The sequence below is a fragment of the Cryptomeria japonica genome, chromosome 5, assembly GCF_030272615.1.
Source record: "Cryptomeria japonica chromosome 5, Sugi_1.0, whole genome shotgun sequence".
NCBI classification, from domain to species: Eukaryota; Viridiplantae; Streptophyta; class Pinopsida; order Cupressales; family Cupressaceae; genus Cryptomeria; species Cryptomeria japonica.
Genome location: NC_081409.1, coordinates 807351413 through 807376719, shown reverse-complemented (window position 1 = coordinate 807376719; position 25307 = coordinate 807351413). Strand labels below are relative to the sequence as shown.

Here is a 25307-nt window from a genome sequence, read left to right as displayed (position 1 = left end):
CTTCTCAATGTAGGACCTCTTTATTAATATTGCGAAGCAAAATGCCTTGTTACAATATTCAAGCTTTGGCAAAACCTGTATTAAATGACTCACAATCTCTCTCAATTTTTTACAATTCTTGGTGCATAGTAACACCTTGAAATCCTCTTAGAAATTCTCCACTTTCAAAAGCATGAAAATTCTCCCAAGTTATCACCACTTGAATGAATTTTTCATCCTACACTACTCCCTTTTATACAAGAAAATTTCTCAAATTGGTATAAAACCAATTGATTTTACAAAATCACCTTATCTCTCCATTTTTACATATAATATATTGAAAAATATCCCCTTTACAAATACAATAAATCTCATTTAAATATTAATCTCCCAATTTGTTTTCAAACAATATGTTGTTTAGCCCTTTATGAAGGTTATTTGTGCTTTTACATTTGAAAATTTATCTTTGTAATAAATAAGGTTTTTTATCCCCTTATTAATAGGGGAAGGAGATTTAAAAATCTTTTGAAATCTTTCAAAAACCATTTAAATAGCCCCTAATATTCTCCTAATAAAATGGGCTTATAAAACTTTATGTTTAGGGGAATGAAATCTTATTTAAAGATTTATGTATACGGAGAGATTTTCCTTTTATCATAAAGAATGGTAACACAAGAGGATTTTAAGGCATGGGTTAAGGGATTAAATGCCACCAAATCCTCCTTAATTTTTTTTTTAAACCATATATTTTTTCCTTTTAATAATTATGGTTTAATCCATATTTATGCCAACTCACTACTCTTTCCACGTGTCTTGCCAAGTGTCACATTTTGGTGATGCCACATCATCATTTTGACTGGTCATAACTTCCACATATAGACTTGGATTTGGTCTGATCAAAATGCGTCAAAAAGCTCTCGACAAGATCTTCGCATTGACACTAGCCTTTACCACTTTGATGGCTTTGGATTTTGACCTTTTTTAACACCTCCCGATTCGCCTATTGACTGAATCTTTGATTACTCATAACTTCTTCATACAGACTCCTCTTGAGCCCATTGAAGTTGTGTGAGAACCGTGTCGGTGGGCTGTACACAATGATGCCATCTTCATGAGATTTTGAGACTGAATTTTTTCTCAATCCACCTAGATAAAAAATCATACTCAAATTTTATAAACTCCACTCCTCTCTTGTTGTAGCTTATTAAATGCATCTCCACGTCACTTGTTTCTTCTCTAATAGTTTTAAATCAAAATTTTAAACTTTTTCATTAGTGGCAATTAAGAAAAAAAGGTCTCGAATTAAATTTTAGGTAAGTAGCTTTTAATATTCAGGATGTCCTTGTATCAAATGACTAAGGTGTCAAAACAACCTTTTGATACCTTGCTCATTAAGTAATAATATATGTTGTTGCATGTAAAATTTTGGTTTCTGGAATAAAATTATCAGTTATCTAGAAAGAATCTAAGTTTTCTATACCTAACCAAGTGGTATAATCCACTAGTCCATTCTTCTACTTTACTATGTAATCACTTTTTTTTGGTCCCTTGTCTTCCTAACCACTGTAGTATCCAAAAATAATTTAGTTTCCTGTTATTCATTCTTAGGTATCTGCTCCATCACATCTTCTAGTTTTGTCTCCTATTTTCTACGTTGTTGTGATGTATTTCCTTAAATGTTGAGATTTCAAAAGATATCCAAATTTTTAGGTACTTCAAACTCAAAAGCATTTAGTAGAAAAATCTTCAGAATTTTGCATGATCAAATCTTCTTTCAATTGAAATTGATATAGCTATGACTTGGAAATAATTCTTTTTATTGATTTTCCACTATGATATCTCTCACTTTAATACTATTTTATCTCCACTTCGAGTCTACCTTATCTTTATACTACTTACTGCTCCAACAAATTTTTTCCCTTATTTGTTTTTGAGTAAATCTTGCATATGCTTGGAAAATTACTCTCCTTCAACACTTGTCTTGAATACTGAATAATTTAAATGTACCTTAATTCATAAATACCTATCATAATAATCCCATTAATGATTTAAAATGGATTCTTATATACAATTTTGTTCACTAAATCACTATATACAAATTTAAGTTGAGGCAATATCAAATCCCATTGCTTAGACTTGTCTCCAACCAAAAATTTTAGCGAAATTCCCAAGATCCAATTAACACCCTCATTGTTCTAATCTATTTAAGGATGATATGAAGATCTAAAATTTAAATAAGGAACTAATTTGTTCCAATTTATCCTTTGAAAATATTGTACAAACTTAGTCTCACAATATGAAACTATAGTTTTTCCTAAAGCAAGCAATCTAACATCCTCCACGAAGAATAAATTTATAATATGTGAAGCACCATTAGTTTTCTTACAAGATATAAAATGGTTAGTTTATTAGAATCTATCAAAAAACACAAAATATAACTCTTACCTCACTTAGGATGTTCGTGTTAATCTAGGAAAAATATCCATGCATACATCATCCCATGGTCTCTCTCATATGGATAATGAGTGAAATAGTCTCATTCTTTGACTCCCTAATTTAGCATATTGAAAAAAATTATATTTTTTCACAATTTCTTTACTTTATTCTTTCATTTTTGTCTAATAATACATTTCACTAAGGTGGTGCATGATCATATTGGATCCAAAAAATCTATTTGAACAACAACAACTCTTCTCCCTTACTAAAATTTACGTCATTGATCTTTGAGGTCTACATTTATATTGTCATTTGAATAACAATACATGTTGTATAAAGTAATCCATCCATAATATTCTATAGAAAATAGTAGGCTCCACATATTCTATTCCTACAACATAAAATTCCAAATCATGTTTGTATAACTATTTCATAGAATTAACTCAAAGTAATTTAGCTTATTTAAATCAATAGTGATGGTCCTCTACTAAATGCATATTCTACTTAGGAAGAAAATAATAACACTTCTTTAATATTTGCACTATCATACAAAATTATTTATCATAAATGAGATACCTCCATTGGCATTATTATGCTTTTAAATAAAATATGTAGTAGGCTTATTCTCTTGGTTGAGATCTTGTCTAATACTCATCCCACTTGCATCACAACTCACTTTAAACAAGTTAAAGAAATGATTAATTCCCCTGTGAGTTTTGTAGTAATATTCTTCTTCAAGAGATAAAAAATATTAGTTTTTTCTACCTTCCACTTAAATTCCTTTTTGTATCCCCTTATGTTTTTAGTTATGGGTGCGCATATCCCTTTAAAAATTTCAAAAAAGTTTTAATAAAATCTAGCTAAACCATAGAATCTTTGATCTCCATGCATAGTCCTAGGTTTAGGCCATTCAATTGTTTTATGTAGATTTTTTGATCTAAATACACTCCTTTGTGTGACATTGAAAATCCCAAATCAACCAATTTAGTGTTGGGTTCTTATATGTATGGAAATAAGATCATAAGCCCATGTATGCAATCTAAGAGCTGAAATTGTATTTCTTACCATTGAAAGAAAACTAGCTTCAATTATAGTCCTAATAGGAGACCTAATAAATAAGTTTTATATTCCTTTGTTGTAATGAATTTGATATTTTGAAGTGTATGTTTAATTTCCATGTTTAATAATATGAAAATGATGGTGTTCAATAATAGTACAATAGAGGGTGGAAAACTATCTCTTACCATTCACCCAACCTTTCTCATAGGGTCTTCTAACTTAACTATCAGAACTAATCTTCCTTACCTAGCACATGAAGATGCTAGGATCAGTTTTGAAGAGAGACAAACCCCTCTCCATCCTCTATTCTAGAACACAAAACTATCATAAAACCTACCTTAACATTACCCATTCCACCTAGTTATATCTTACAACAAGGTGGAATGGTGGACATTCACATCTTAGACTCTCAACCTCACAAACCACTTGGGTTCAAACAATTCCTATCACATAAATAATAGGACCTTATATCTTCCTTACTACTCAAACTTTAGACAAATGCAAGAACAAATTAAATCATATCATCACTAACAGAATCTAAAATACTTCTACAGAACAAGACCCTACATGCCAAGCAACAAAAACAGAAAAGAAATTCAGAAAACACCGAGTAGAGAAGTATAAAATGAAAAGTCTTTATTCCTTCTTCCTTAAGTCTTCTTTCAGAAATGTAACATTCAACAACAACCTATTTCATATATTTCAAGGCATATATAGACCAAGTTCTAGACACTAACAATCATACCATGACTATTGGTGTTTCAATTATAATCGATTGAGCATCTTTATATTCCAAAATATACCCTACAAGAAACATATTAAAGATAAATACAAAATGGTCATCATGGACCTTTATTCAAACCAAAAATAAATCAAAAACCCCTAAAACTCTTAAACCACACTTAGATAGAAAATGCCAAGTTGGTGCTCCTGCACCAAATAATAATAGTAAATTATAGAAAAAAACAACACAATTGGTCAGATCTATATAGGAGACATAGGAAGGAACCTGATACTACAAACTAAGCCTGAAAGTGATAGACTAGTGTGTTGGGAACCCCAATTTGAGGGTGTCTTACAAATAAATAGGTGTAGATTCATAGTCAGGAGGTCATCTAGGTCCATATTTCTAAAATTTAGAAGCAAATAACTAGAGGCATGTGTTTGGAACCCTAGTCTAGGATTTTTTGCTTGTTTCAAATCTAGAAATACCTACCATTGTCTATTTTCTTCTCCTATAACATTCTCTACTATCATATTTGAACCTAGCCACACAAAAATAAGAAAGAATGGTTTTATTATATGAGGACTTTCATAAGTCAAACTTTTTGTTGGTGTTCCAACCTCCATAAAAGATATTATTAGAGAGCTTAGCCTAGGAAAGAAAGAGGATAAACAACAAATTTAATATATTAAACGATCTCATAGATTTTTACATAAAGGTGGTGATAAAATTCTCTTTAGAGATTTCCTCAATATATCAATGCAATAACATGATAAATATAAATCACAAATCATGAAATCATACTTGATTGTAGAGTGTTGTAATCTATTTCTCAATATGCTCAAACCAATAATTCTTTCTTGATTATTTGAATGCTAATTAAATGTCTTAGTTCTTATGAATGACAAAATATGTGCTTTATATAGGGTTCACAAGGTATTTTAAATTGTATAGAAACAATGAATGATTGAATGAAAAGATTAAAATTGGATCTAACTTCATAGGCCAATACTCAATCAAATTTGAATTAGGTCCCTTTTAGAGGGAATAGGGTTTTAGGTTCCCGATCCACATAAAAATGGACCAAGAAAATGAGTGAAAATGTGTTGGGGTCCAAAATATAGGACCTAATCTAAAAATTAATATATGAATATGATTATGTCATAAGTTATAAAGATAAATTATAGGTTAATATAAGGCACCAATAGACTTAAAATGGTCTAGGATAAAGTATAGAAAATTAGGGATACAAATGGACTGTGATTTATAAAGGGATACAATTTATGATACTAAATTTAAAACTTGAGCAATAGTATGAACTTACGCTCATAGTCATGATAAACTCGAGAAAGAAATTGAGAGAAAGATATAAAATGGATAAGATGACGCTAAGTTGAGAGAAGAAAATGTTAAAAAGCTTATAATCCTACCAGCTCACACAAGAACATCTAAATAAGGATACAATTACAAAGGAAACATAAAGTAAAACACAAAGGGATGATGAGAAAGGAATAGAGCTAGAAAGCTATCTTAGTTGAGATGGAAGATATCAATATTAGGATTGATAATCAAAAAAATTCACAAGAATAAATGGGTTGGATGAGAAACATTCATAAAATTACTTCCCTATAAAGGTTTATGGAAAAATTGTAAGGAGCAATAATACCCTTATACAAACAATGGTGGTAGAGGTGTGTTCTCAAAATATGAGAAATTATCAATGAAGAAGGTTTTGAAGGAAAAAGAAGAAGACCAAAAGAAAAATAAGAAGAATATTGTAGCCACTGTAAAGGGAAGTAGTGCTCAAAAAAATGGTCAAAGACTGGGACTCAATCTACTAGAGTCCAATGTGTTCTATTTAATTTGGTCTTCTTTATACTTTATCTATGTTATATGTTGGTTGTTAAAATGTTATATTCTAAACTCTACTAGTTTTGGACATTACTCCTTTTATATGTAATTATTATAACTATCTTTTAGATCTCATTGTTGGCTTGATCTTGATGTAGAGGGAGTTGACTCTAACCTATTTGTGGCTACCTTGTCTAGGTATCTCCTCCAAGCTACACTAGAACCATCCAATGATTTTACACCTCACACCCTCCAAGGGTCTACAAGACTTACCCTCTCTTTCCTTCCCAAGGTCCTTAGGCTAGGGTAAGCACTTGTTGTTTTGTGAGTTTCATTCTCTTGCCTAAGAGACCTTGTTTTCCAACTCCCTTTCACACTCAACTTGAGAGTTCAACCTCTCTAGCACAGGATCTTCATTTCCCACACTAAACACATAACTATGGATGATTTTTTATGGGTACCCAACCCTATTCCTTCCCTAAGAACTTAGGTATTTACCAATTCCAAGTTTTACAAACAAACTGCACTTTTAGGCCTAATAGGAGACCTAATTCTAGTAGCCCTTTCAGTGAGGCATTATGCATTTATTTGCTAAATTTCCTTAACAAACTTATAAACTATTTTAAATTCTAGACACCCTTTTGAGGTTTACATACAATATCTCAAAACCAGAGGTGTGTTTTGTCATTAACATATCCTTACAGGGTTAATTAGGCGTAACTGCCCCTTCTTAGGTCTAAAAAGTAGGCATTTTCTTAAATGCCTTCACCACTCCTAATTCTTGAGTGAATTGATGTTATTTTTATGTATTTTCTTCCCTTAGTATTTCCAATCCAACTATTCTTCACCTCCATCCATCAGATTCACCCAATTAGGGCCTTTTATCCATGTTACCTAATGCTTGTCAACTCAACATGCCAAGCTTGGGGTATGTGGCAAATCGTTTGTTTAGCTTCCCATGTCTCAAAACCAAAAGGAAAACATAGTATACATTGAAACCTAACATTCCACAAGGTTTCAAAGTGGGTATCCACCATGGAATCTTAGGTTGGAGCCATTTTACTCTCAAAATCCTAGTTTTTAGGAATTTTGATCCTGCCTGCAGCAAAAAGAAGATTATTTACAAACTAAAACAGTTCAAGACTCCAAAAAAAAAAATGTAATACACTAATGTAACAATCCATGTCCTTGTTTTGGAATTGTCAATCCATACAGGTTGAACAAACTTGGAAAGAACATGCAATAACTCGAAAGAACAAACCAAATGGAGAAACCAAGATTATTTATTTATTTTCTATAGATTCCTTTCCTAGGTAGGTCTTGTATCCAATCTAAATCTTTAGTAGTAGTAGACACTTCTTGGTTTGTAGCTGACTGAGTTCATTTATGTTGAAACAAATCATATATTTATTAAAGATTGGTGATATACCCAAGTTTGGTGGTAGTTCCACCTCATAGGCATTGTTGCCATACTTATGCACAACCTTAAGGGGTCCAATCTTCTTCATGAATACTTTTCTAGGCTTCCCCTTAGGGATTCTCACCTTTCTCGGATAGGCCATAACCAAATCTCCTATCTTGTAGTGTACTTCTCTCCTTGTTTTGTTTTCTTGTATCTTGTATTTCTCATTGTTTTGCTGCAATGTTTTCTTGACTTGTTCATGGACCTCCTTCATATTCTCTGCAAATTTTCACCTTGGGAACTCCTATGGTCCATGGAACTAAGGTCCCTGAGTTCTTCAATGTTAATTGGATCCATCAACATCTCATTCATTTTGATTGAGATGAAAGAAGGAATATAGCCGAAAACACTTCTTTCCTCCACCATAGAGGAAGGACCATTGTCATAAAAAGGGAAGACAAGAAATGAATATCCTCCTCATTCATTGCAACAAACAAAGTCAAATTGTCAACTTATGAAGAAATCATACACACAATAGCATTATTGCAATGCTTGTTCTTGACAGAATTGTGAAAGAACAAAGTATTTTGGTCACCCTGTTAGTAAGAAGTGATTCTAGATTTTTGTATTCAAAAAATTTCAGCATAACTTGAACCTACTATTTTACTAGAAGATATTCTCAAATCCTAACTTGTTTCTTTTCCAAATTGACATTTTACAAATTGAACCCTCTTAAAATAAATATTTAAGAAAAGTAAAAAGATATTAAAAAATATATTATTAATATCATTGATTGTTTCCATTTTGATACTATGTATTATTTAACAAGTTTCCTAACTTTATAAGTAATTTAGAGTAAATATTTCTTTATAGTGTTACACATTGATGCAAATTTTATAATAGTTTATTGTTGTATACTATTCTAAAAAGCATTCACATGTTTCTCAATTACAATAAGAAACTGACCGTTGGTACAAGGAACAGATGATCAAGAGTGTCTTAATTGAAAATTTTTTAAGTCTAATATATCCATGCACTGAATATGTTAGATCACATTAGTTATCATTATGATATGAACATGCAAGTGTTAGCATATTTAAGAGATGGAGAAAATTATTAGATAAAATAAATTTATATTTTATTTTTATTATTTTTAATTAATATTTGGATTATATATCTTGATCTATAATCAATTTAAATGTCTACAGGTTGTAACTTATTTTTTTTACTTATTTTAGATCGAACATACTTGTATAAAAATTGTATAAGATATGGATTAACGACAATCTAAAATATCTTAAATGTGAGTTGTTATGTTTGTCATATATATGCTTCTAATATATTGGATGATAGCAACAATTCAAAGCTCCAGACACAATTATTTAAAATGCAGTATCAGCTGAAAGCTATTGATAAAGTTCATAAGGGATTTTAATTAAAAAAATTAATATCATTATGAAAGATCATCTACTTTGCATTCTTAGAGAATAGTGATCTTTTCTCTTATTATAATTTATTTCTTCTCAAAATATATAGCATTTATCTTATTTTTCTACAACTCGAATTGTTACATTCCAGATCTTTAGCTTGGAAGTGCCTCCTCCAGACTGTTTCCTTTTCCCTTTAATTAATATTCCATTCAGGACTAGTCTCCTTTGTCTGACATACTTTCAGATCTTTAGGGAGTTTTTGTTGCAGATTATGTTGATATTGATTCTTCAGGTCCCTACTTAGTAGCTAGATGGAAGGCTATTCCTTCTCTACCCATTGATAATGATCTTAGAGTTGCTTTTGAGGCGGAGCTCCAGAAAAGATCCCTTGTGTTTCAAGATAAAGAGGATATCTTGGTTTGGACTAGGAGTGCATCAGGCTCTTATTCAGTAAAGGAGGGGTATAAATCTTCATCTCAAACCTCCTCTTCTTCCTCCTCTTGGCCTGCTAAGATTTTTTGGCACTCGGGTCATCTTCCTGAAGCTGGGTCTTTTGCTTGGTTGGCAGTTCAAGATAGAGTTCTCACTGGGATGAGATTGGATAGGCTTGGGATTATTGCGGTTTTCCCTTGTGTATTTTGTAGATATTGTATGGAAACCATGGATCATGTGCTTTTGCTTTGTCCTTTTGCTCTGGATTGTTGTTACTGGCTGTTTGGAATGCTTGGTTGGTCTTCTGCTATTAGTCCTAATTTATTGTCACATTTCATGCCTTGGCCCTTTTTGTATTCATCCTCTTCTTATTAATCTCTTTGGATAGTGGCACCTTCTATTGTGGTTTGGACATCTGGCTGGAAAGGAACTCTAGGATTTTTAAAAATAAATTAGCTTCACTAGAAGAAGTTATTGACAAGATCCTATCCTCCATTTCTCAGGTGGTTCTTTCTTACATCTACAAAAATTTGGAACATCTGAGGTCCTTTTCTCATTGGGATAATTGGGTAACCTGGAAGTGGTGTTCACTTCATGTTATGCCTTCCCATGGGGCTTTAACAGCTAGATTATCTTCACTTGTCAAACGTAGGATGGCCAAATGGATGCCTCCCCCCCCAATTCTCCTTCAAGTTAAATTTTGAGAGGGCTTATAAGGGTAACCTAGGGAAATCAAGAATTAGGGTTGTCATCTTTGATCATACTTCTAAGATTATTAAAGCTGTGGGAAAATATATTGGTGTACGCTCTAATAATGTAGCAGAATTTTAAGCATTATCTTTTGTTCTTGATCTAGCCATCTCTTTGGACATTAAGGACATTATCATTGAATGGGACTCATTGTTGGTTTTTAAGGTGGTCTCTGCTAAGAAATGTATCTCTTGGCATCTACAGTACTTGCTAGAGCATATTCTTGTGTAGTTGAAGTGTTTCTCTACCTTTACTATATCCCATTGTTATAGGGAGATAAATGTTATTGCGGATTACTTGGCCAATAGGGCCATTGTTGAAGGTGTTGAGTACTTAGAGGTTCTTCCTTGGGACATTCCAGCTTCTTGCATTAGTATTCTTTTTTAAAGGGTTCTTGGTCTTGCTTTGTAGCCTTCATCATACTCTTTGTTGGGTGTGGTTTTTCTTTCACATATGTCAGTAGGGAGGGTGTTGTCTTGCCTTATGGAAACATCTTTGTTGTTGGAATATTGGGTAAGTATCTCATCATGGAGCAAGGAGGATGTGGTGGTTTCTCTTGCTTGACCTGTATCCTTCCTGTTTTGCATTGTGTTTGTGTTTGGTGTATCGTTATTTGATAAGTTGGGGTAAATTTGGACTTGTGTGGGGCAATTAAGTGAATATGGTGGCTGCATGACAATCTCAGCTTGAACCACTCATTGTTTGGGAATATTAATTTGTGCTCTTTTTGGCATGACTATGGTTCTAACTAGGCATAAATTTATTATTTCAAGTTCATGCAGGTTGGCAGGTGGTTTGTGTGCATATTTTTATCATTACTCTTCTTGTCGGTTGGCAGTGTGATTGGCAATCATGTTTAAGAGTTGGAAGGCTTGTGTATAATTGCTCGGCTTCACTTCAAATTTTTGTTTAGTTGCATGTTGTGTAATGATGAGTTGGCAGTGTCCTTGTTTGATGCTTTGGTAATTAGTGGGGGATGAGTTTGTGTAAAATGCCTTCACCTCATCATTATTTGATTACCTTCCTTTTGCCTTTTTGATTTCTTCTTGTAATATGTTCATCATGATTTTCTCACTCCTCTTGTGCACTGCTTTCTTATTATGATATGGGATTGGTTATTATTCATTTGATGAGGCTTCATGTCTTGGGGTTGGTTATTTTCATAATGATCCCTTGGTTGGTTTTATTTATATTTGAGGTTCGCCCATGGTTTTCTTATATTCATTGCTTCTTTGGTGTTGATATTCATTGGGAAAGATGCTTTGTTTTATTTGGAGAGGTTTTGTTAAGATTGGAGGATGGTGGTTGTCCTTGAGAAATTAGAAAATACAGATGGACTGGTATTTGAGACGGTCTCTCATCCTTCTATTCTTTTTTTGGTTGCTGCTATGGGCTATTCTGTGGCTTGGTCTTATTCTGGTTCCTCGGGGTCTTCAACATCCTTCCATTCTCCTTATTTGGATTATTTTATGTTTGCTCACAATATTTGTTTTGGCAGGTTCTCTTATCATAAGTTCTCTTCTGGTTATTGGTTTCATTCTAATCAGTGGGCTGGAGAGTTGTGCTTCTTAGACACGGGTGGCCCAGTTTTGATGTTTCTTCTGGGTTTGGTGCCCTTCTAACTGATGTTTCATTCTCACACTTCTCTATTGTATGCTTCTTCTGGCAGCTTCCTTTATATCTAATGAGGCTTTTTATGTAAATGGGAAGGATTTTTGGGTGGATTGGGCCCATGGAATTTTTGTAATGGGTAGATAGGCTTCTATTATCTGAGCAATACTGAAGGGTTTTCTTACTGGTTCTTTCCCTTAAGTGCTTTTGAACCAAACACATGTAAGAAACAATTTTATTAATATAATTCAGTGGTTTTATGCACTTTTATCAAAAACAAAATAAAAAATATATGCACTTTTTCAAAAAGAATTGTTGGATAATTGTTGTTATAATTTAATATAAACATGTGTTAGAATTTATGACTTTGCTAAAGTAAGACGAGAAAAATTATTTGATTATATATGATTAAATTTTTATTTAGCTATGATTTTTTCAATCAAAATTTTTCGATCACACACAATAATCAATAATTAGTTTAAATATTCTTTGATATTTGATCACCCAGCATTATCATGTTTTAAATAGAAACAGTGGTATAAGAAAGAAAGAAACATTATTTTATAGTTCATGTGGTCTGAATATAGATTTGCAGATGACTTATAGCAATATAAGATATTTGATTGCAGGACATCTTCTTGTTTTTAATAAAAAACAGTTATACATCTGAAATGCTCGATAACTGTTGTAATTATAATGTAAACACGTATGTATATGTAAATCTGATTTTGTTAAAATTGAAAGAAAAACTTAATAAATTAAATAATATTACTTGACTTATTGTGATTGATTTTCATTAAAATTCTCAATGCATCATTCATTTTGTCTTCTTAAAATCCATCTTATACCTTCAAACCATAGTCATTTAAGATTAGAGTTCACATCGCTACCCGTTAATCAATCATGGAGATGCCGCATGTTCTCCGTGCTATTAACGAGGGTAAGTACAGAAAGACGTATAATCGAGGCCGATGTATGGTTATAATAAAACTTGAAGAGCTTGACAACGATGTTCTACCAAATTGAGAATCCTTATGAGTGCTGATGTCGTTCCCCAGAAACCTGCAGAAGCTACCATTGCCCAATTTTGATCATCTTCGAACAGAAAAATCTATTGATTTATGATACCCAACCATCCTAAACGTGAAAAGAAACACACAACAATTGGAAAGAGATTCGGGGAAACACGTAGTCAAAAGTTTTGTATAGATATCCATCACCATAATGCTTTTGGGTTCCAAATTACAGTACAAATGCGTTGCTTTGTTTAGCACTTAAAGCAAATACAAACGACCTTTTGACTGTGTTCCCCGAGAAGCCATTCAATCCTGCAATGTCGTACCACAAATTTCATATTTTTCCCAAGCTTATGCCCAAGTGTTTCAAAAGCATTGAAATACTTGAGCGAGATGGTAATAGTCCTGGCAGTGTTAAATTCATCCAATATGGAGAAGCTATATGCAAGCGTCTTAGTCCTATGCCATTTCTAAATTTGTACAATTTTTTTTTAAATATATGTTGTTATATTTTGGTATCTTTTTGAGTAAACTATGTATGTATTTTTTACAACGATGTTTCCAGTCATATTGATGATTTTTTATTGGGGCGATTTTAAATATTATCTTAAAAATAAATTTGAAGTTTTCTTTGTTTTACATCTATAAACACAGTTTATATCACAGATCTAATTCACTTAAAATTTATGATAGTCATATTTTTATGTTCTGTTTGTTTTAATTGAACCTTTGAATGTGATTATGCGTACTCAATATTTTTATTGAAGAATCAAGAAACAGAACTATTAAAATGAACCGCGAGTGCTTTTTGAAATAACTGTACTTCAATTTTTAATTCACAATTTACACAATTATATTGAAAAAATTTCTTGACTACACATGATTTTAGTTAAAAAGAGAATTTTTTTTCCAATATAAAATTAACACTAACAATCTTGAATCTTTTAATGATTCAAGTAAAGCATCTATTTACTAATTGTTGGAAGCAATCTTTTGTATGAACTCTTATATGCTTGTTTTGTTGTATATTTTGACAGAGTTTCCCTTGGCAACTTACAAAGTGGAGAAAAGAGAATTCTTAGACGAGGCCAATATGACTACCACTCACACCGTGCAGAGTGGAGAGATAATGAATGAGTACAAGACATACAAGCGGACTTTGAAAGTAATCCCTGGAGCCACTTCGGGTACTTTCACTGTGAAGTGGATTATTGAGTACGAACCGGCTCATGAAGGTGAGGTTGTACACCCAGAGAAATGCAAGAAAACTGCTGTAACACCTTCAAGATCTTGGAAAAACATCTGCTCTCCAACACACATCCAGCGGCTTAGCATAGCTGTTACTATATCTCTCCCTATTGCTGATTAATCCAAGACTTGAATAATTGATTACTGCTATTATGGTATAATAAAGGGTTGGGTGTAAGAACGATTTGTTTGACGCACTATAAAGCCTTGTTTTTAGGTGATCTCGATTGGCTTGATATTTTATATCCGCATTGGTCATGTATTCTGTGTGAAAGCAAGGTCTTCTATGGCTTTGTGTTTGAAATCAGCTTTGGTGATGTAATTTGGGTGAAATGCTAAATGGTGTTTTAATATATGATTGTTCTGCTATAGTTTCTGCATGATCTATTAAATTTGCACACATTTAATGTTGGATTAGAATTGTTCGATGCTTTGAAAAGATTTAGAGCTTGCAATATAGATATCTATATGTGAAATCAATGAAAATGATCATAATGTGTGTCTAATACATTAAGATTTACACCTTATTTTAAGCAACAAATAAGGAATAAGTATCATGAAGATGTTTCTTGTTAATAAATTTTTTTAATGCAAAGTAAATTGTTTAAGAAAATATTGGTTTTGTTTGACTGTGATATGCACATAGAGTCTAGGATTTTTATATTGAATAATATATTTTATTAATATAATATTTGAATAACATAATTTAATATGATATTTTTATAATATATTATAATATTGTTTATAAAAAATATTTGGTTAATTATAGAAAGAGAATGAATAGAAGAAATTGACATAATCATAATTTTAGTAAATCATAATATATACATGTAAGATGAATATTAGTTCCATTTTTATTGAAACTCCCACTAGAAGATTGCTCTGCGTTTTCTCGCACTGCATCCTCGAATGAACTCTGCATCCGACTAAGCATTGCAACGTGGTGACCGCATCAACTAGGGCTCCTCTACCGATGTCATAGGTGTGCACGTTCCATTCTCCTTTTGTTTTTTTAAAAATATAAGATGTCTGGCCCGCCTTTATTACCCTCTGCAGAAGACGTTATTTCTGCCAAAACGCCCATTAATGCCTCCGTTGCATCCCCTGCATCTAAACCGATTAACAGCAAAAATGATAATCACAATGTTTTTTCATCAACAAAAACCTTCTCTGAAGCGGTGGCCAACACCACTGTCGCTGCTTCGGCTAAATTTTGTATATCGCATCAGCAAGATGAGGTCGAGCTAGGTAAGGGCTCTGTGAACACCTTGAAACCTTTTTCCATTTCGCCTAATCCTGAAATGCTAGGTGAAATTGTGAGGGAAAAAAATAGATTAAAAAATTTTGCCATTTTCTTTGCTGCTGTTGATATAGAAAGATGCCCTGCTAGGAAATTTCTTGATGATTGGTTTTACAATTATTGGAATCTCAAGCTAGGGCATAGCATATCTTTCTGTAGGCAGGTGCAGAAGGGGTTGTTTGTTATCTTCTTTAAAACTACGGAAGCGCAGGAAGCTGTTCTCAAACGGCAGTATTGGAATGTGGGTAATACTACCTTTCGCGCATTAGCATGGACTCCGGAAGCTATCCATGAAGAGGTGCTTGCTCTGTCGGCACCAAGATAGATCATTATTAAAAATCTGCCCCCATATCTTTGGCGTTTCATTACCCAACTCCTGGAACCACTTGGTAAGGTTATTAGATTTGATGATTCTACTCAGCTGGTTCCTCACATGGACGCTAGGGCTTTAGTTTCGATTAAACCTGGTATAGAAATCCCTTCGGCCCTCGAGATCAACATTCTTGGAGAGGTTATCTCATGCCCACTGGAAATCCTTGGGGGTCTGAATGCTTGTTTTTTGTGTAAAAAGGAAGGACATCTTCGTCGAGATTGCCCCATTATCAATAAAAAAAATGGGGCTAATCCTAATCCTAAACCTGTTGATTTAGCAACTATGAAAAACCCTGTCCCTCCTGCTAATACCGCTGTGGTATCTCCAGTGCTTTCTCCCACACCTGTTACGCTCATGAATGATCAAGGCTCTACCAAAATGGCTGAACCCACTATAGATGTTAATATGACAGATGGGTTTCAAGAAGTCCAAAGGAAATCAGACAAAAAAAGAAGGAAAATTGAAAACCCGGAAGCTCAAGGTAATAAAAGTAACAAAGCTAACATTCCACCTGTGACTCCTACGACCTATGTTCCTCCCACACTAGTTAATATTAATCCTACCTCCACTAAAACTAAGACCTTCAAAGAAATTGATGAAGGATATTATCTGGAAATAGTTCCAGCAAATAAAAGTAACAAGATAAATATTCCTACCGAGCCTACAAAAGACCAAAATATCTCTACTCTGTCGCTTAGACCTGAAAGTGGGAATGTCTGCTCTAAGATTTCTGAAGCGGAAGCGGATGACTTAGAATGGCAAAAAGATTTCCCCAGATCTAAGAGACGGGGTAGACCTCCGGGGTCAAAAAACAAAAGTCCTGGCGGGTGCGGGACTGAAGAATTATCCTCTCAAAGCATTTCTAACAGGACAGAAGGGTCCATGGAACTTATTTGCGTTCCCACTGACAACAATCTAGAATGAATTTTATCTCATGGAACGTAAGGGGTCTTGAATCCCCGGATAGGAAATATATTGCTAAGCGTTTTTTAGACACTATTAAGAACAAAGATTTCATTATGTTACAAGAACTCAAAGCTGTTGATTTTATGTTAGATTGTAGTCTTGACATTATCTGGAAAGACTCCATAAAAATCTGTACTGCTCACTCAAAAGGTAGGGGTGGTACTGCGCTGCTTATTAATCCGAAATGGACCAAGTACATTATGGATAAAGGTCGATCTCCATGCAATAGTTCTGTGTGGGCATCTTTCTGTTTCAATAATGTTTCCTTTGGAATATGCTCTGTCTATGCCCCTAATGACCCTATGGAGAGGGCTGACCTTTGGCTTTGGTTAACCTCCCTTCCAGACATCCCATGGATTTTGGGAGGAGACTTCAACATGATTGAATCTCAAATTGATAAATCGGGTGGCAGACCCTTTAGCTGGAAGCCGGCTGAGATTGACCATTGGAATAATATGATCCAATATAAAAAACTTTTTGATCCTATTAAAAACAATGTCAATATTTCTCCTAATCTTAGATACACCTGGTGTAACTTTCAGCAAGGCTCTTCCCGTATATATGCTAGACTTGATAGATTCTACGCTCATTCGAATAGCTTTTCCTTTATCCCTAATAAATTTGGCAATGCTGTTTCGGTTCATCCTACGGCCCTCTCAGATCATCATCCCATATCTGCCTGTATCAAACTCACATGTATTCCTCAAGCCCCTCGGAATGGTAACTCTAGATATATCCTCAATACTTCCTTGTTGGAAGATGATGACATCTTGATTGCTATCCAACTCATTAGTTCAGTCAATAAGAATGGATACCCGTCCCTTTCATGCTGTGATAGATGGCAAAAAAATATGCTTGCTTGGAAAACCCTGCTTCAAACAATTGGACAAAAAGAGGCCAAGAATTATAGATTGGCTGAGAGAAATCTCGCTGATAAGCTTAAAACTGCTGAAACTCTTCTGCAGAATGACCCTTCCAATCATAACTTAGTCACTATTGTTTCAGCCGCTAGGGACAACCTTCGCTTGCATCAACAAAAACTTGTCAATGGTGCCAAGCTTAGATGCAGGACACATTGGATACAAAACGGTGATAAAGGCTCCAAATACTTTTTTAACTATCTTAAGCAAAAACATATTAATGAAAATATTACTAGCATTTATGTTGATAATAAGTAGTTAGTTGATCCTAATGACATTAAGAAAGCTTTTGCTAACTATTACTGTACTCTGTTTACTTTCGAGGATAACAGAGAATCCTCTGCTCTCAGGAACACAATTAGTTCCATTATCCCCAAAAAATTAACGCAGACCGATTCGGACACTCTGGGGCAAAGTATAACTAAATAGGAAATTATTAATGCTATCTCTTCTCTTAAGAAAGATAAAACTCCTGGTCCTGACGGGATCCCGGCTGAGTTTTATCAAGCTAATATTGGATGGATAAGCTCGGATCTCCTTGACCTTTATAATGAAGCCTTTAATAAAGGGTCTTTGGGCAGTATTATCAACAGAGGTATTATCAAGCTTATCCCTAAAGAGGGAGACAAAACAAATATAAAAAATTGGAGACCAATTACCTTATTGAATGTCTCATATAAAATTCTTGCCAAAGTATTAGCTCGCAGATTGGAAAGCATCTTGCCTAAATTTGTTGGATCCACTCAAACTGGATTTATTAAAGGTAGATATATCTTGGAAAACCTCATAACCAGCTGGGTAGCAATGAACTGGGCTAAGTCTTCCAATCAGAACGTTGCTATATTTCTCTTAGACTTTGAGAAAGCATATGATAGAATTGAATGGAATTTTATCGATATTATGCTCAAGGCCTTTGGATTCCCTAACATCTTCTGTAACTACATAAAGATCCTTCTTAAAGATGCTATGGCTCAAGTTGAAATTAATGGATCCTTATCTGATCCCTTTCCTCTGACCTGATCTATTAGACAGGGATGTCCTCTTGCCCCTGCTCTTTTTGTCATTGCTTCTGAAGCTTTACCCTATATTCTTACTGATAATACTATATCCCCGGCTGTCAAAGGCATCACCTTACCTAACAATGAAGAGTTGAACATCTGCCAATTCGCTGATGATACTAGCTTATTTGTTAAAATGGAAGATATTAACTTTAGTTATCTTACCAAAAAGCTTGACCTTTTCTGCAAGATTTTGGGTGCTAGACTCTCTCAAGGCAAATGCATTTGTCTTGGCTGGAACGAGCAACCTCCGGGTTGGTTTTTGAACTATGGATTCCAATGGGGGGGGCCCAACAATATTGTCAAATACCTGGGTATCCCTTTCGCTATTGATCCTTCTATTAAGGATATGTGGATCTGGGTTAAGTCCAAGATCACCAAAAAGATTAATAACTGGTACAACCGATCCTTGTCTCTTGCTGGAAGACTTCAAGTTTGCCAAAAATTATTATCTTCATACAACATATACTATGCTTCAGCTTGGATGTTTAACAACTACCAAATATTGGAAATCCAGAAGACCATAAGGAGCTTCCTTTGGTCTGACAGTAAAGGTAACAAAAAGCATCACGTCGTTAATTGAGATTAGTGTAGTACTGATAAAAAATATGGTGGGCTAGGCCTGAAAGACCTCAGGCTCCAAGGTATAGCTCTTGCCACCAAATGGGTCTCTCACTGTGTTGAAGGAGATGAACCTTGGAAAGTACTTGTCAGAAACAATATTTTGAGGGGCTACCCAAAAAAGGCTAAATCATGGAAAGAGCTACCATTTGCTGATATATTATTTGGCAAATTACCAACATATGTTCATGGATCTCCTATCTTTAAAACCATATGGAAATCTTGGGAGTCCTCGAGACACTGTATTTCTGATAATTCCTTTCACTCGGACAGCCTTCTTCATGGTGAGAGGTCCATATGGTGGAATCTGTATCGCCAAGGGAAGCCTCTTGCCCTAACTCAAGGCTACTCGGCTAAATTCTGGAATAAATTAGGAATCTCCACCTTCATTGATTTATTTGAGAATGACTGCTTGATCAGTTGGGAAGAGTTAAAAAATAAATACAATCTTCCGGCCGCTCATAAAAAAACTTACTTCATGATATCTAGAGCTTGCTCAAATATCCCCTCTAGATGTTTCATTGACTCACACAGATACAGCAATAGAAAATGGACGGATGGCACCCTACTATATAAAATCAAAGCTAAAAATGTATATAATTCTTTGAATAATAACCAAGATATTATAAAGCATGTGAATAACTTGTGGTATACTGATCTGGAGATGAAGGATTGGAATAAAAATTTTAATAGAATCTGGAAATCCTCTATTGATCCCAAGATCAGATATTTTAAATGGCTTATGATGCTTAATAGGCTCCCCATCAACAGGTACTTGATGCCTAACGATCTCTGTTATCTTTGTAATAAACCTGAATCATGTAGACACATATTCTTTGAATGTAAATTTGCAAAGAAGATTTGGGCCTTATGTGGAATAACATACCCTAAATTCATTGATATTTTTGAAATAGCTACGGGCTATATACATGGTCTTAAAAATGATTCTAATATGTTATGGTTCATTATCTCCTCTAACATTTTATGGCAGCTTTGGAAATGTAGAAACGAAGAAAGATTTCAAGGTGTGCATAGATCTCTTACTGAGTTGTTCTTAAAACTCACCCTTCTTAAAATTTCCTCGCAGGTTTGTATCACAATGATGATCGAGAAGGAAAAACTTATCAGATTCCTCAAAATGGGACACTCCACAATGAACAACTTGGCTCTCTTCAACAAAACGGTGAAAAAATTACACAAGGAGATAACCAAAAACAAAAGTGCAACTGATGATCAGATAAAAAAGATTGCTCAAATCCAAGCCAATAAAAGCATAGCTTGGATGGAAGGGCCTCTTGGATGGACTGCGTGGGTGGATCAGTTTGAAGATTTACTTTATTAATCTCTTTCAAGTTTCTACTCTTTTGTAAATATTGGTTCCGTATGTAATGTAACTTATATACTTAGTTTTTTTGGTTGTGACACTCTCTCCATGTGAGGCTTGCCTCCGGAGCTGATTTCTTCTTGGGACTTCTTCGGGTTGTTTCTTCTCTTTTTGATTACTCTATTTTTAATATAAAAAAAAAAAAAACTCCCACTAGATATATGCTAGCATTACAATCAAGACAATCGTAAACAAATGGTTTATAAACATCTAATTCAATCATGTGTATTGTAAAATGTGTCAAAGAATTTAAAATGAAGAATACATAACTTTAAATGATGTAATAGCATATTGTAACTATGAAAAATTGAAGAAAGAAATTATTTATATTTTTAAAGTCTTAATAGAACAATTGAAGAAAAAATAATGTTGGCATCCTTTTTCTTTCCTTAATTTCATAAAAACCGTAGGCAAACACTTTGGCATTAAAAAAATATTTTTCTCAACTCATCAAATTTTAGAAGTAAAATTTTGAAACTTTTGTATTTATTCATTCATTTTAAGCATATTTATGTCTTATTTTCTTTTGAAACTTTTGTATTAATTCATTCATTTTAAGCATATTTATATCTCATTTTCTTAAATTTTTTATCTTTTGGAATATTATTAAAAAAATAAATTTGAATATTGTGATTTGTGAGCTCTAATAATAGAGTATATAATTTTCTCACAAATCATCTAAAATTTATTATAAAATATATTTATTATTTTTTCTAAATTTTTAAAAAATATTTGAATCAAATTATATATTAAAAAAAAATCTTAATAATTATTTTACTTTACGTTATTTATTCAATTCAATATATTCTTTACAAATTCAAGATAGAAACCTTTATTGAATATAATTATATTTGTGAATGTAAATACCCACCAATTTAATTCACTCCAAATGCAACATATAATATCTCATAAATGAAAATAACCCACACATCATGTAAATTAGTCAAATGTTTGTATTATATAATGAGATGTAAGGCACTTTCTAGAAATTGAATTCACTAAATTTTTCTTGGGATTGTTTAGACTATATGATATGTGATATAGAAAACACACTAACCTAGCTTAGACTTGATAAACCCCAACAATACACCATATGAGTTAAAAAAGTATACCACAGTACAGGAGAGGTCTAAAACCATAAAAGAATATATTTAAAAGACAAACTAATATTTTATACAAATCAATGCTCTTAAAATAGGTGGGAAGTTCTCTACTAGGGTTTTGGGAGGAGAAGAGTTTGCATGTCATAAGGAGGAGGATGACAATGATGGAGAAGATGGTAGCAATTATGGTCATAGAGGGTTTTTATGATTGTGGTGGTGTGGCCCTATTATGGGATATTTTGGTGCTTTGGGGCTTGGTTTCACCTCCTTCTATCTAGTTTCTATATTGTTGGGAGTTGTTTCCTATTGTCTCCTTTAGGACTATGATGGCCTTGTGCCTTCTTGATGCATGTTTTCCATGCCTAGTCATGTTCTCTATTCCTTCTTATTGTTTCTATTAAGGTGTTTTGACATTTTTGTGTTTGGTTTCACCTCCCTTTTCCTAGTACTCTATTCTAGGTTGCCTAGAGGCATTTTCCAATGGGCGTTTTCCTTGCTTATCATTGAGTGACTAATGACTTCATGCTTGTTGGGCATTGGCTCATTGTTCAGCCACTTTTTGTTGGTCCTGATATTCCATATCTTGTCCTTCTAGGTTATGCTTCTATATTTTTACCTATGGTTTATAGACGTGTTTCTCCTTCTATCCTTCATGACTTCTAGGGTGAGGGGTATGGCATGGTGCTCCTTGATCATGCAATGGACTTGGGGTTGTTCAGTGCTCCCCTCATTTCTATGGTTGGTTTCTCTCAACTTCTCCTAGGTAGTGTTGTTTGGGGTTTGACTGGTCTATCATACCTTGTGGGCTCTTCTATCCTTCAGTTTGAATGGATCTGTTGTTGAATCCTCTATGTTTCTTCTTGTGGGATATTTGGTCAACTAAGACTTCTTTCTATCTGTGCTTTGTTATGGTTTTGTGCACTATGGCTTTTGAACCATGTGTTTCAATCCTTAGGTTATTTTTTCTAAATGAATGTTTTAATTTGTGAAAGATGAGATTCCTACTAGTGTTGGCCCTTCACTTTCTATAGTGGGTTGGCTTGGGACTTGTGCTGAAGATTGGTTAACTTGAGTGCATTTAACCAGAGAGGCCTTTGCCTCCTTTGTGCCTACTACAATGGTGGACTTTAACTCCCTATGGTGAAAGTTGCTTCTTTCTCATTATCTATTTAATTCCCCTTCTACCACCACCCCCACCTCATAGTGAGTTATTTTGGTGTGACTCCCTTGGGTCTTGTTGTTCAGTGTTTCAGTTAGGTTCTCCCCTATCTTGGTTTGTGGGGAACGCCATTAATTAATTTAGTGTATATATACATATACATATGTATGTATGATTATATGTATATATACATATACATATACGTATGTATGTATATATATATGTATATATAAACATACATATGTATGTATTTATATATGTGTGTGTATTTATATGTATGTATGTATGTATGTATGTATGGAAGAAGTCATAAAAGAAACAAATGACACAATCATGGTGAAGAGGACTCACATAAAGTTAAATATTTGTAATCTAAAATTCACACATAATGTCTAACAAAATTAATATATGTATATGTAAATATACATATGTACATATGTGTGTGTATTTATATATATGTATGTACGTACGTATGTATGTATGTATGTATGTATGTATGTATGTATGTATGTATGTATGTATGTATGGAAGAAGTCATAAAAGAAACAAATGAAACAATCATGGTGAAGAGGACTCACATAAAGTTAAGTATTGTAATATAAAATTCACCCATAATGTCTAACAAAATCACTTGAGGATGATGATTGTATTCTATTATTACTTTATTTATGTGAATAGGAAATATTAAGTTATTAAAATATATTCTAATTAACATTCAACATAATTAAGATAAAAATATCGATGTTAATTTTTTAAATTACAATTATTAATAGTTCATTTATTAAAGTTCAATTATTACATATATTTATTGAAGTGAAATTATTAAAGTAAAAGTATTTTATAAAAAAAATAAAAAAATATCTAAAATTGATTTTAATTTATTTATGTTATTTTATTAATGTTAAATTATTTAAAGTAAAAAATATGATATTATAATTTTTAATGATAATTGGTATTATTAGAATTCTTCAAATAGAAGTTACAAACATAAATTATTGAAACAAAAATAATATTAATTTATATATCTTAGGACATAGATGATGAATGGTATGATTGTAATATTTTTTCAAGAGTTTAATTTTATACAACTTGTGAAAGTAAAATATATAGAAAATAAATTTTTTGTGAATGGTTAGTATTGAGACAATAGATTTTTAATATAAAAGTTTTGAGCCAATTAGATTTTTTCTAAAAAAATCCATCTCAACTATTGAAAAAATGAGAATAAAAAAGATCAAAAGAAAAAAATTCAGAATTCTTATTGGTGGAGGAACAATTGAATAATAATGAGTTAATAAAAACCAATTACAATGGTATTAGCCTAACCACAAGTACTAATAAGGTTAATGTTAAAGTTTAATTAGCGCTAGGTATAGAATGAGGATTCAATTAGGGTTAGATCTAATAAAATTTAATATTATAATACTATTATTATTATGTTTAATGTATTACATGTTCCTACTACTAACCAAACCATTAAATTTTTTATCATTCAACTTTAATATATTATAAATTATTAAATTTGAAAACTTCAACCCCTAAATATATCTAGACTTATTTTATATAGATTAAGTTTAAGATATATATACTACTTAATATTCAAATAAGACTCACTAAAATATATTTTTACAAATCGATAATAATCTTTAGTAATTAGTTATATATTTTTCTTCTCAATGTTAGTGTTCAATCCTTGATTGCCTTATATAAGGCTCTCAAGGTAGTTTTATATTTAGGCTAACTTTCAATGGTGATATAAAAATATTAGGATCAATTCATTAATGGTAATTGGCACCAAAAAATATCCAAATTTGGCCCCATTTGAATAGATTATGGAATTGGGTATCCTAGTCCACTAGGACTATGGTGCTAGGTGTCCTAGTCCATCTAAAAAGGACAAAAAAAATGTGGTTGTTAAGTAAAAGGTCCCAAGATAAAGGATATAGTCACCTTACTAGAAAATGACAAAATTTTTGATGAGATGAGGCTAAAATAGGCTAAAAATGACCCAAAAGGAGGCACACTAAAGTAAGGGCATAAAAAGAGCGTGGAATTGTAAAGGGATTATAATTTATGACATTACAACTTAAAAACATGAATTTTTTGAAAATAGACTTTAAAAGAATAATATGAATAGCCAAATATAACCAACGAAAAGTTCAATGGTTAAACTTCATCCAAAAATGGTCAATAAGTTTTATATACAAATAAATTCAATTAAGAGAGGTAACAAATAGACGTCTTTCTATATACTAAAGATAGAGTTGACCAATATTGAAATGTAGGAAACAACAATAGAATTCTTTGAAATTGAAGACAAAAAGTTATATCCATGGCTTATTAGTTTGAGATTCTCAAATAAATTCTAATAGATCATCTATAAGAAGATCCCAAAATTCTTTGAAGAACATAAAAGTAATTCCACAAATACCAGGATCTTTATAACTTTTCTTATTTCAAAAACAACCATGTGTAATTCTTTAGT

General features: G+C 32.8%; 1 protein-coding gene across 1 annotated transcript; it reads left to right on the top strand.

The window, feature by feature from the left end:
* Window positions 1–12577: 12577 nt before the first annotated feature.
* On the top strand, window positions 12578–14059 carry LOC131042760 (MLP-like protein 34). The gene is made up of 3 exons (XM_057976079.1): window positions 12578–12647; window positions 12946–13086; window positions 13728–14059. Exons 1-3 carry the CDS (start codon window positions 12578–12580, stop codon window positions 14057–14059), a joined length of 543 nt encoding a protein of 180 aa, XP_057832062.1.
* Window positions 14060–25307: the final 11248 nt, after the last annotated feature.

Coding starts and splice junctions, on each gene's coding strand:
- LOC131042760 (XM_057976079.1), top strand. CDS start 12,578: ATGGAGATGCCGCATGTTCTCCGTGCTATTAACGAGGGTAAGTACAGA. Junction 12,648..12,945: donor GACGTATAATCGAGGCCGAT/GTATGGTTATAA, acceptor TGCTTTGTTTAG/CACTTAAAGCAAATACAAAC. Junction 13,087..13,727: donor TGAAATACTTGAGCGAGATG/GTAATAGTCCTG, acceptor ATATTTTGACAG/AGTTTCCCTTGGCAACTTAC.